This window comes from Panicum virgatum, chromosome 9N (assembly GCF_016808335.1).
Source record: "Panicum virgatum strain AP13 chromosome 9N, P.virgatum_v5, whole genome shotgun sequence".
NCBI lineage: Eukaryota > Viridiplantae > Streptophyta > Magnoliopsida > Poales > Poaceae > Panicum > Panicum virgatum.
Window position 1 is genome coordinate 13,435,821 of NC_053153.1, and position 13,542 is coordinate 13,449,362.

The 13,542-nt window shown below is 47.6% G+C and overlaps 1 protein-coding gene and 1 pseudogene across 1 annotated transcript; both read right to left on the reverse strand.

Annotated features, from left to right (window-relative positions):
* Nucleotides 1–2,139: 2,139 nt before the first annotated feature.
* On the reverse strand, nt 2,140–9,499 carry LOC120691304 (DUF21 domain-containing protein At2g14520-like). The gene is made up of 11 exons (XM_039974351.1): nt 9,189–9,499; nt 8,384–8,460; nt 8,206–8,289; nt 8,009–8,122; nt 7,831–7,917; nt 6,207–6,346; nt 6,015–6,102; nt 5,325–5,398; nt 4,635–4,768; nt 4,281–4,528; nt 2,140–2,536 (listed from the first exon to the last, which is right to left on the reverse strand). Exons 1-11 carry the CDS (start codon nt 9,364–9,366, stop codon nt 2,495–2,497), a joined length of 1,266 nt encoding a protein of 421 aa, XP_039830285.1. The 5' UTR covers nt 9,367–9,499; the 3' UTR covers nt 2,140–2,494.
* LOC120691305 lies at nt 2,850–3,959 on the reverse strand (annotated as a pseudogene).
* Nucleotides 9,500–13,542: the final 4,043 nt, after the last annotated feature.

A 13,542-nucleotide genomic window follows, 5' to 3' on the forward strand; every position in this document is an offset into this window, starting at 1 on the left:
GCCGTCGCGGGCTTGGCCGCGCCCTGCCCGCCGCCGAGCTCCGCCCGAGCCGGCCGCACTCCGCCCGCCGTCGACCTCCGTGTGCGCCGCCCTCCTCTGAGCTCCGCTCGCGCCCGCGGAAGAAGCTCCTGCTCCACCGGAGCTCCAACGCGCCCGTGCCGCACTCCGCCCGCGCCTCCGAGCTCCACGCGCGCCGGCCGCGCCTCCACCGCACCACCCAGGGTCCACCTCGCGTCGCTAGAAGCTTCGCCGCCGCCCCTCCGCCCGCCCCGCCAGGCCCCTGCGCCGCGGCGGTCGTCCCGGCCGCGCGGCCCCTCCGCCTGCCTCGCCCGGCCCCTGCGCCGCGACGGTCGTCCCAACCGCGGCGCCACCGCTCGGCTGCCCCACCTGCCGCGCGCCGCTTGCCCCGGCCGCACTTCTCGCCGATTCAATCGCACAGGAGCCCGCATCTTGTTGCCGGACGGGAGAGGGAAGGAAGCAGAGAGAGGGAGGGGCGCGTGACGGAAGTTGAACGCCGTCGAAGTAGGATGAACTGGTTCGGTCGTTTTTGTCGAACCAACTCATCCCGAATCTTAAAGGAATATTCCTCTTTCGGGGATGAGTTCATCCCTAGTTCTCCAACCAAACACTGCAAAAAACGGAATGGAGCGGCTCCGTCCTGGTTGATTCCTCCAACCAAACGCATCCTTATTCTGCGACGGTGGGAGCCTGTACGCTATCCTATAGAGGCTCATGTCCAGGGGCGAAGCCATATTGTCATTAGGGGTGCTAATGCACCCCCTAAAAATGAAAAAATAGTGATCACGCTTAAATTTTCATCATATTTGCACGCCCCATAATTCAACCTTATGTATGCACTCACGAGGCAAGCACACCCCCCTCTAATTTACTCTAGCTTCGCCACTGCCCATGTCCATGTGCGTGCACGGCGCACCGGCGGCACGTACACCTCCACACGCGCGCACCCTCACGGCCGGCACGCGACACGGTCCGCGCACGTGCCCGGCCGGGGAGCAAGGCGCCCCAGGTCGATCGGGCCTCGTCGGGCCGCGCACGCACGCGGCAGCCACAGCATCAACTTGCAGGCCGAGCGCGCCCCCTGCGCCTTGTGAAACGACAGTGGTGGGGGGCACTGGTCACTTACTCACTGGTCAGATCGCCAGGGTACTCGACACTCCATGGAGTACAGTGCTGGCCAGCTTATTTTCTCGATGAGACGATCCAACGAGGAAAACCGGAACTGCGTCAGGTCACGGCTGAATGTTGATTAGCCTTTCATCAAGTCGCCCCCAACAGATGAACGCTTGCTTCCTTGCTGACGTCGTTTTTGGCTGAATTATGTGTGCTCGAACTGAACGAGAAATTTAAATTTGACGGATGAGAAGCGGGCCCCGTGGCCCTCGTACAGCCGTGCTTGGTACTGGCACTAGCGGCGGCGGCGGCAGCAGCGGCCGGTACAACTCAGGGTCTCAGGCCGTCAATGCAGCAGCAGGAGGGCTGCTGCCTGCAGGTGGTGAGAGTCACGGGAGATTTTTCATGGCCAAGATAGATCATGCCGGAAACGGAGAAGCTGTTATTAGCACGCTACCGTCATGAGGTCACTTGAGCTGCCGGCCCGGGTGCAAAGATGCAAGCACAAACTAACAGCGCTGATATCTGTAGTGGCATCTGCTAGTGCTAGGTGATGCCAAAGGTATGATTGCCTTTTGAGACGAATCGTTTTCACCGTCTGGTTCGCCGCCGTCGAAGCTCAGCTGTGTGTCACCTGTGAGAAGAGCACACACAGGACGCGGGGCGTACGGGGGGCTATGCAATTGCACCGTCCGTATCCACCGAAGAGGTGGTGTAAAGGGTCTCAAAATTTTAATCTAGATAATCTTTATCTTATACAAATTTAAGTTAAAAAATTATAAAAGTTAAGTTGGATTATGAAGAGAACACACGTACCATAATTCACCGTGCTCAAAGGACTTTGGCGCACGCGCGGTACATGCGGGCTGCTGCGGCTCCAGTCCAGCGGCGATCCATCATGGCTCCCCACTTCGCTGCTGTGTTCCATTTGACAGTACCTGCCTTGGTGCTTGAAAAGGTGAGATCTCTACAAATACTGACGGAATCCCCTGCAGATGTGAGCCACCGTAAAGAAACTGATATCTTATTGGGGCTTCTGAACCGAACGGATCCGTCAAACGCATCCGTTTCTTACCACCAGGATGCTCGTTACAGTTTCCGGTCCGTTTCTTACCAGGGTACCCGGCATAATTTCCGGACCTGGGCAATCCTGCAGTCCTGAGACCGAAATACTCCAAAGTCCAAACAGTATTCTTACCAATATGATATCCTAGACAGCCACCTGGTACTACAATGGATGGCTAGTCTCTCTCAATGTATATACCTATCAACATAAAGTACAGATATTACGTATGCCGCACTTTTCTAACAGCTGCTTCTCTGTCCAGTAAGCAGCTATAAACAGCGGGCCGTGAAGCCAGTGTCATTGCTCCTCATGTACGTCTGTCTCATCATATATCTCCTCCTGCATCACATGGAAAGAAAAGAAAAAGGGATAAGGATAGTGGGTTTATAACAATAGCATTGCTCAAGTGTTAGGGGCGCAAGATGGGAGCATCCTTTTAGGACTAGGTACAACACCAAGGACATATATGTATATGTTTTTAGTAGGAAAAAGTCCATTTTTAACCCCTCAACTCTTTGCAAAGTCCAACTTTAACCCCCAACTACAAAACCGGGCACAACAGACACCCCAACTTCTAATACCGTGCAACTTTGGCCCCCCGACCCCTTCTGGGTGGTATTGTGATGACATGGCAGCGATTTTGCTTTTTTTTCCAACTAAGCTATGACGTGGCCGGGCCCACATGTCATACCCATTCTCTCGCTCCCTTCTTCACTGCCGACGCCACCATCTTCGCTCGACGGCGAGGCGGCGCGGGCGGCGGCGCGGAGCAGGTAGATCGGCGGCACACGCGGTGGCGGAGGCGGCACGAGCTCCGGCGGCCGCTCTGGCTCCGCCTCGAGCACGAGGCCGCGCCGGACCGCCCACAGGAACGGCGCGCCGCTGGCCGCCAGGCCCCACGCGACCTCCGTGAACTCGTCGGCGGGCGACACTGCCGAAGATCACGTACAGCACGGACCGGACCCGGGGGCCTGCGCGTCCAGCCACTCCACGCAGCTGCGGTCCTGCTCGAGCAGGCTGGAGATGGTCTCGGCGGCGGCGGCGCCATCGCCGGCAAGCTTGTGGAGCGGGCCGACGGCGAAGGGCGGGATGCCTTTGGGGGCGAGCTTGTCGCGGATCATCTCGAGCTCGTGGGGCTCCAGGGCTTAGAATGTGTTAAGGATCGCGCTGGAGGAGTTCGTCGTGGTCTCCGTGGCCAGGTTCAGGATCCTCTGCCCGATCTTCTTGTTCGGGAGCTTGCTTGGGTCGAACAGGTCGCTCACCTTCAGTGGTGGCAGCTCCTTTATCGCCGGTGTGGAGCACGAGCGTGGGCAGGCCGAGGGCGGTGGCGGCCTTCTGGGCGGCGGGGAGGGTGGAGTCAAGGACCAGGCACGCCAGCCGGGGCTCCCCCTCCGCCGCCGCCGCAGCCATGAGAGACGCGAGCGCTGCGCGGACGCGCCCGGAGGCCTCCATGGCGGTGTTGAGGGCAAGGATCTTGGCGATGCCGTTGGCGCCGACGGCCTCCGGGATGGCGTCGGGCACCGCGACGAAGGCGAGGCCAGGGTGGCGCGCGGGGTCCGGTGCGTTGAACGCCGTGTGGAGGACGGTGACGGCGAGCCCCCGCGCGCGGAGCGCGCTGGCCAGCTGCAGCATCGGGCGGAGGGGGTGTGGGTTGGGTGGAGATGGGGAAGAAGAAAGGGAAAGTGACGGGAGAGAAGGGGAGAGCCAGCGTGGTGGGTCAACGCCAACGTGGCGGGTCAAACCCACTCCACGTCAGCACGAAACCACCTAAAACGAGCACAGGTGCCAAAGTTGCACGGTATTAGAAGTTGGGGTGTCTGTTGTGCCCGATTTTGTAGTTGGGGGTTAAAGTTGAATTTTGCGAAGAGTTGAGGGGTCAAAAATAGACTTTTTCCTTTTTAGTATCCCTGAACTTTACTATAGTTCGTTGAGTGGAACATAGGGCATTGAAGTTCAGAATGTCTTTAAAATCATTGTCAAGACTGTCACAACGTCATGATAAACATCTATGCCAGAGATTATAGACGATGGAACAGTTCACCCAACAGTCTGAATAAAAATTAAGCAATTTGCGACCACTGACCTGCAGAAGCTCCTCAATGACATCCTCCATGGTTATGATACCGACAGCCTCTTCGTCTTCGCTCAATGTGGGCAGGGGCTCTTCATGTATCTGCAGGACATCTGATTGATCTTTGGACCATTTTTTAGGCCTGCTTCCCCTATTTGATACGTTCTGAGTGTTAGGGTAGCTCTTCCATCTTCGCAGTGGTGGCGGCAGGTTCTTCACGACCTTTTCGTTGTTCTTTTCATCAATAGCAATGGACACCTCTTTTTTTTTCACCCGACAAAAGGAAAGCGATGAGAAGTTAATATATATTGACAATGAGAAGATAATGCACACCGGATGCTGAGTAAAAATAGCGTTGGAGCTCACCATAAGTTCCTCCATCATTGGTAGGTTGTTCAGCTGATTCATTGGGAATGTTTTTCCTTATGACCACTGCCATGTGGCTGTGGCCTTTCTGAAACTCATTTAGGATGTCATAGAGGGGCATATCTTCAAAAACACTGACATTCAACAAGACACAAATGTGTTAGTAGAATATATAGAAAGGTCTTCCTATCATAATATGTTCCAAAATATGATGACAGGAGCAAAAGGTCTCCAACTTTAGAATTTCTCAATAAACTATTTACATTCCTATATTCAAAATTAAACTAAAGCACCTAATATATAGGCTGTATAGCCACCACCTGTATAATAACCCACTTACAAGCCACTTTATAATCAGCTACTTATTGGGACTTAAATCATAACTAACTTATACGTGTCAGAGATACGTATGTCTTTCAATATTATGTGTAGATGACGACAATAACAAAAAACCAAACTAGCTGTTAGTGTAGTACATACCATGATAATTAAATTAGGACCCATATTATAAGAAGCCCAACACTAGAGGAAACAGGTTTGCTCATGGAGCATCATGGGTAGTGTTATATGTCTTTCTTTGTATTTTCCAGTAATACAAATGTAAAAGGAAATAGTGTTATAGTAAGTTACAGAAATCACAAACAAGAATTGCACAGATATATCTTCGAAGAAAGAGATTTTATACATTACCGAGGAATTTTGCGGATAGTCACACTTTTTATGGGAACCTCGTGATCGGCGTTAACTGATAATAAGTTCTTCACCTGAAAATTTATAATATTTTAGAAAAATACAGTACAACTATATTCTCAAGGATTAACAAAAATACAATTTGAATATACTCTAAATAACAAAACACCAACTAACAGTAACATATATTTTGAAACACCCATTCTTTTAAATTGTATTGGTTGATTATACAAGAGAAACTACAGCAAATTATGCATTTGTTGTAAGTGCCACACATGCCAGTGCTGATTCTGATTGTGTTGATTGGTATCATATCAATTAACATATCAACATGTTTCAGCTTTTTCCAAATCAGAGTGAAGCCATGCCATAAATATTAAGTCTCTGCATTATAGCTGCATGAATTCAAGGTAAATTCAAAGTATGTATTTTCTAGAAAACTACAAATGAAGCTATGTTTACGTAAGGGAACATGCACGATTCATAATTTCCTCATTCCAAAGGTCGCAATCCTTGTTGGATACAAGTAACAGTTCATTCCAAACCAACTCTGCATACTTAAATAATTTGGTTGTCAACCTACTTGACTGCAGGATTGATAATGACAATGTAGAATGTATGCTACCCAAAGATCATTATTCAATAAGAAAGAGAGGTAGGGATTGCATTTTTGACAGGCAATAACATTACCAATATCAATCCAATAATATTTGTCTTCTTTTCATAATAAACTGGCACTCTGCTATGCCCTTTCTCGAGGACCTCTTGCAACAGTTCTCTGTACGAAAGACAATGTGAGCAATAGGAAAGCCCAAAAAGTTTCTGCAAAACAGTAACACAATTTAACAAAAATCATGTATAAAACTCAATATAACATAGTACCTGTCAAGCTTTGCGTTTATATCAATTGCAAAGGTTTGACATAACGGTGTCATAGCATCTTTAGCCTTCTTTTCAGTGAGTTCAAGTGCTCCAGCAATTATGGTAGTTTCATCATGGGTTAACTCTCCACCTTTACCAGCCTGTTTGAATTACCAAATAATACAGTTAAGAGACAACTTGCACAACTAAATGACCAGAGACATCCAATCTAAAATATACTATGATAGTGCATACACATGTAATAAATCCCTAGGTTGGTCTGTCTTTGACATCCCATTGAATCAATTAATGATACAGACATGGTACCATCAGCTGATCACTAACCTAGAGCTTGTATCTAACCAGTTGACCAGCTGGATTCAAGCAAAAACTATCCTATTCCTAACAAGCAAAACAATATACTGCTAGTATAAATTGTTCGTAGCATATACATCCTAGCCATATCTAGGTGGATACTTAAAGTAGGATTGACTTTCAGAATTTCTGTCTTCCATTGAATACGCATCTACATGAACATATCATCCACTGGCAGAAAAACTTCTACAGACTTACTGCCTAGGATATATGGCTTCAAGAGCATAAATAAATTTATCAATTAATAGATCTATGCAAATAGAGGTTACTTAAATAGTGTATTGTCATCTTACATCTACAATCTTCAGAATCTAGAACAGTCTGTTCATTAAGGGCCTCTGCTTCTTTCCAGCACACTTTAGACTCGGAATCTAGCAGAGTTTGTTAGGGCCTCTGCTTCTATCCAGCACACTTCAGACGTCAATCCTTACCCACTCAGACATGTCTCAAATTGTAAGATAATAGTGAATGCAAATGATATCCTAAGTTAAATCACTGTTGTAAGGTAGTTTTATATTTTTAGAGTAGAAGTTGAAACACTTCAAATCAATAACCATGTCTACACTATGTATCAGCAGTTTATCTCCCTTGAGAAAGATGCAACAGCTATCTCTTGTTGATCATCAAATTGCACTGGGATTTAGCCAGATGATGGAAAAAGTATAACAGGTTTTCATACATTTCTAAAACAATCTAGTGTGCTGATAAGCAAAACCGACACCCCAAACAACTAGCGTGTTTCACTAATTCCTTGATACAGATAATGCATAAAAAAGATTACTAAACCTTGAGGAATGAAAATAGCAAGATAAGCCTATGATACACTGTAAAACCTATCACACATAGTTCACTGTGATGCAAACTGGAATAATCACAAATAATCACAGACATACTGTGGTCTTCTTCATGCCCTACCACAGTTTAGACATACGCTGAATATCAGCTATGTGAAGACTTGATGGGTCACATAATATAGAGTTACATCATTCTCTGCCTTCACACAATGAGATGCTTCACTAAAGCAAGGAAAATTTGATTAAGATGATGTACAAACTCTCCCAGACTGGCTTGTTATTGTGATATACTAAGTGGACATTGTGGATGCCCATGTGCTTGTTTCCTAGTGGGTCCATAAGAAATCATGCCTCAAAAGCTACATATGATAAACACATAAATATCCTATCGGGAGGTCCAGGACCAGTGCTGCATTACAGCATGGGAACATTTACATCATGTACTTGCTATTTGGAAGATGAAATGGTCAGCATACCTCATTTCCGTGCAGAGTGACAAGTGTTTTTAGCTCAGCTCTGCGGAAGAGAGCTGTTTGACCATGACCCAGTACACAGTCTAGTAGCTACAACAGGAAGGACAGAATTTGAGCCCATATATATTGGAGAATATGTTAAGCAAAGATAACATGATCAATTTGTCCAAATGTTTATTACCTTGCTTATAGGATAGGCAATGGGGAAGCAGATCCAGACAAGCACACGGACTAATGGAGCAACTGAAGCACCAATAGCCAGCCCATAATGTGAGCAGATGGACTGTGGTAAGATCTGCTCATACCAAAATATTAGCATACAGCACCAAATTTGAGGCTTGAAGCAGAGCATCAGTAAGCGAATTTTGGATGATTCACCTCACCAAACAGTAGAATCAGTGTCACTGAGATCAAAATCGCACCCCAAGCAGTCACCAAGCTATCAAGGAATATGGGCAAAGCCTAATATACAGACAGAACCATTTCATCACTAGTAATTTATGGGGATGTCTTAAACTCGAACCATCTGGGAATTACTGAAAGTGAAGAGCGAAACCTCCATGGCTGCAGCATTGCAGATCAGAAGAGTGCATAGCAGAAGGTGCTGGTTCTTCACAACAGGCAAAATCTTAGCTGCAATAAAGGGGGGAATACGTGTGTCAGTAGCACTGGAGAAGGCATTCAACGAGATAATGTGGAGCTGTCGCATAGAAATCTAATAGTTGTGCACCTAGTTCTGTGAAAAGTGTATCCTAGGGCTGATCTCCAACTATTTTAATGCGGTGAAATCCCACAAAAAATCAACAAAACCTAACCGGCGACCACAGCTTTTTGCTATGTAATAAAACCCCACAGCCTCACATATCTTCACCAACAAATATGATAAGCCTCAGTAAACTAGAAAGCAACAAGAACACGATCTGTCTGTTATTTTGAAACAAGCTTTGTATAGATTTGTCTGTTTAGACTCCAGAGACACTAAAGCCGAGCCAGTGCAGCATTTCATAATGTCTAGAGAAAATGACAAGGGCCAGATGACTAGGAGGAGCTTGTGAAAACTGAAAAACCAAAGGGAAACGGCCCATCAGCTCAAATGTTCAATAGTCTGATGAATTCCTATTTTCGCCATCCACTGGGTCCTCAAAGCCAGTAAGCCACACGCTGATTCTATGATTCATGGATTTAATAACTCAAATCGATCGAGCCGATACCCGGAAACTTTTCGACTAAATGCCAGACCAGCGAGGGTAACAGTGCATCAGCGAAAACCCGAGCAACCGCGCATCTGAATCAGGCGCCGCGCCTGCCCGCGACCCACCTACGCGCTAGCGAACGGACCCGCGCGGCGAGGCGGTAGGTACCTGCGTGCTTGCGGTCCTGTTCGGTGCCGGACTTGGCGAGGACCTCGAGGTCGACGAGGCTGAGGGACATGAGGCCGAGGGTGAGGCCCGACATGAGGCCCGCGAAGAGCACGAGCACGACGATGATGACGATGTGCTCGAAGAAGGGCGCCGAGCAGCAGTGGTACTCCACCGCCATCCACCGCCTCCCCCCTTCCGCCGCGCGATCCCCGCTCCTCTCTCTCTCTCCCCCGCCCGCTTCGACGGCGAGGGTCCGCACCACCACCGCCAGAAGCTTCTCGCCCCCTCCTCGCGCGAGCTCTCGCCCCACCACCTCGAGCGATTCCCGAGTTCCCTTCTTAATTTTAGGGGCGGGGGCGTGGGCGTGGGCGTGGGTGGGTGTCAGCTGCGCAGTGAGGTGGTGCCGTGGGACCGTGGTGGGGGTGGCGGAGGCGTGGCCGTAAAAAAAAAATGGGTTGTCACGTCAATGTTTGATCAGATATTAGAGGATTTTTCGAACACTAATTAAAAAACTAATTTCAGAACTCACTTGAAAACCGCGAGACGAATCTTTTGAGGCCTTTGACCGCATCATTAGCACATGTGGGTTAATGTAGCACTTATGGCTAATCATGTTCTAATTAGGCTCAAAAGATTCGTCTCGTCGTGTACATCCAAACTGTGTAATTAGTTTTGTTATTTAATTACAATTAGTACTTCATGCATGTGTTCAAAGGGGAGTTGAAAATTTTTGGGTGAAAAATTTTTGTAACTAAACGGGCTCTAATTTAAGGTTTGTTTAGTTCCCAAAATTTTTCCTCTTATAGCATCTGTGACATCAAATTTTTGGACACATGTATAAAATATTAAATACAGTTGAAAGAAATAACTAATTACATAATTCAACTGTAAATGACGAGACAATCTTTTAAGTCTAATTATTTTATGATTAAATATTAATTGTCAAATAACAACGGATGTGCTACGCTACCAAAATTCAAAAATTTCCGTCAACTAAACACAAGTTTAGTGATAAGTAGCCGTTCGTCACGCGGGGTACCAGAAGAAATTGCTGGAAGACACCTGCCGACCTGCACCGGCGCTTCCATGGGCCCGGTCCACTGACAGGTGGTGGCCCCCCGGCCGCCTGGCGGCGAGCATCTCCTTCAAAATCAAAAAGCGTGCGGCATACGGTACTGGTACCGTAGTATTTTTGAAGTCGATAAACTCCGTCGCCGGAAAAAGACCGGAGCGCGTCAGCACGCGCGCCCGGGACAAACATCTCGGTGCTCTGCCGTCTGCGCACGGCGCGGCTCCGTCGCCTGCATGCGGGGCGCGTGTGCACGGGGCCGCCGCGGCGTGGCACGGGCGTACGGCGCCCCGATGGAGTACGAGGAGTCGGGAAGCACGGCGCGTCGAGAACTCTGAACTCGTGACCGCATCAGGTGGCTCAATTGCTGTTCCCTGCCCCCTGGATCCTCAGAGGGTCAGGGTCACAGCTTCGTCTCTTTGTTTTTTGTTTCCACGCGGTCGAACGGGGACGTTCCTCGCGCAAATAATTCGCCCGTGCATCAGCAGAACCGCGCGTCGCACATGATCTTTGTGTGTTTTTGTTTGTTGACGAGTGGAGCTCTCCGGATGCACGGGAGAAAAGTTTCATGTTTCCGCGACACATAGAAGCGTTCCATTTGCAAACCAGATAGAAACGGAATCCGTCGCCATCCGCCGTATTTTCCCTTTCTTTAATAATAATTAATCGTCTTTACACCGACACGTTGCCTTTTGCGCAAGGAATCGCACACGAAGCGGTCCCCACACGCGTAGCAAGTAGCTAGGGGCCGGGAAAAGGTGTGTGTGATGTGAATTCCGAACGGAAAAGGCGAGCGGCGACAGGAGGTTTCCGCTTTCGGTTCGACGGCCCATTGCATGGAACCAGGGTTTACAATTTCGTTTTTTTCCCGAATCCCGGTGATTGGCGGTAACGGAATTCCGTTCCGAAATTTCGGTGGATTTCGGCGGATTTCGGTGAATTCTATCCGAATTTTTTTGAATTTTGAATTTCAAAACCGAAAATTTCCGAAAAATACCGAAATTTTTTTTCCCAGTAACTAGCGAAAACGAAATTTTTCGGCGAATTTCGGCGAAATTTCGGCGAAATTTCAAACCCTGCATGGAACGAGAAGGTGCGAGCTTGCAAGGTGCGAGGACGTTGATCAGTACGTGCCACCCCTTTCCACAACCAGCTAGCTGAAGAGATTTCGAGATGGTGATGGTGATGATGATGATGACTTCTGCAAAAAGTTGGGTGGTTACGCGTCGCAAAACGATCGCGCTGTAGGCTTCTAACCGAACGCTACTGCATGCATACGGGAGTGATGATGGCTCGAAGAGGAACGCCTGTCTCATAATAATTAAATACGGACAATTGGACTTGGCTTGTCCTTGCTCCGAGCGGTGGCATCAGTTACTAAGATCTTCCGTGGAGCTAGGCAACTTGACTTCTTACAACAAGCCACGAGTTTGTCGTAACAACGTGCCCTGTGCTGATGTGACTGTCTGAAAATTCAACTCTAGCACGTGGCACCCTCGAGATCTCGAGTATTACTTTTCAGCTTTGCAGTATTTGTGAATTTGAGTCATACTCCCTCCATTCCAAACTATATATTGTTTGATTTTTTTGACATCAAATTTGGCCACTCATCTTATTTAAAAAAAATTAAACCCAAAACCTTAAACCGAATGGAGCTCGCCGAAGAAGAAGGTGCTCATCGGAGAAGAAGTGCAGCGTAGTTGCTTTCTTCTCCCCTTTTGTTACTTCCTTGTGTGTATTCATAAAAGTAACAGGAGGGCTCTCCACATAGTCCAAAACGGAGAGGGTTCTCGTGTAGCATTTAGGTTGGTAAAAACGTGACGTGCCGATCCATATAAATGCACATTTAAAAGGCTACTCGTTCTATTAAAGTAGAGTGAATCGATGGGGACGCTTAAAGGAGCACCTTTTTGCATTCCACCCATAGAAATCTAGAATGCAAATTTCTCCTCTTCGGCCGAATCAGCATTACATTTTTAACTTTTAGGTTGTAAATTTGTCAAAAGAAGTGTCCCAGAATTAGCCATTGGTGTCACTGTTTGCATCTTGCTCCTCGTCTGTCAGCAACACCCTGTACGATGCGTGGCATGGCAGCATCGCCAAACAATCGAATTAGGCTTTCCATTATAAGACATGAGTCATGTGGAACGTGCATACTACATACCAAGATGAATCTACCTCATCAACTAAAGTTTGCCGTGTGAGTTTCTAACCACCGCGGTTACCGTGTTTGTCTATGCTGACGAGGCAACAGTTGTGTTCCTACTTTACGGAGAAAAACTTTTTCCTTGAAATCGTTTAAAGGATCGGAGAACCTGTTTGCTAGTCAGTGAACTGTGATTGTGAAGCCAATTTTGAAAGCAACGCCAAATGGTTTTACGAACAAATTCTATTTGGGCCTACATGTTTCAGCCATAGCACAGAATGGGCCTCGAGGCGAATTGGGCCTAGATACCTAAATTGTAACCGTCTAATATTATTTGATTGGAATTCCTATTTGATTCTGCATATTTTGTACACACTTGGGTTTGGGTGCGACTATCACTCTACTTGGCAAAAGTCCTTTACTTTCTGTCATGACCCAGGCCTTGGGCCGGTATTAGGATCAATGTGTTGGGTTATCTATGGGCCTGCGTGCTCTTTTTCGTGTTGGGCTGAGCCCAGAGTGAGTTGACCCATATCGGGCATGTATATGTACTACTGGATTGGATAAGGGATCATCTATAGAAGAAGACAACTGAACATTTGAATCCCCTCCCTTCTCTCTTCTCGAGTTCGCCCTGTTCTTGCTCAGTTCCTCCCCAAAATCTCTCCAATTCTTCTATCTCTCCCTTCCCAGATATCCAGGTCCATGACACTTTCCTTGCGAAAAGTAAGAGAGCGCGCGCATGTGGCACTCTCTAGTGAAAATAACTCATTATTCCGACTTGCTATAGCACGGAGCACGGTTGTTTTGATGTGTTTATTTATGATAATCAGGATTTGTCCACTTTGATTGGATAGAGAGTAGCAAAACTGGCACGAGGAAAATGAATGTTAGGTTTGGTTAGTTGGCAGTGCTTTCACTTTGGGAGGTTATTGGAAAGTGACCTAGGAGAGCCTAGTAGGTGGCGTTTTTCTATCAGGTGCTCAAAATGCATGAAGCCACATTTTCGAATCCTATCCATGTGGAACAATTAGCGTATTCGGGTGATTCTACTACACTAGATAGTTGCCGATTTCCTAGGTGATCGATTTTTGTAATTATTCATGACACCGAGCACCCCTTTGAAACAAAATAAGTAT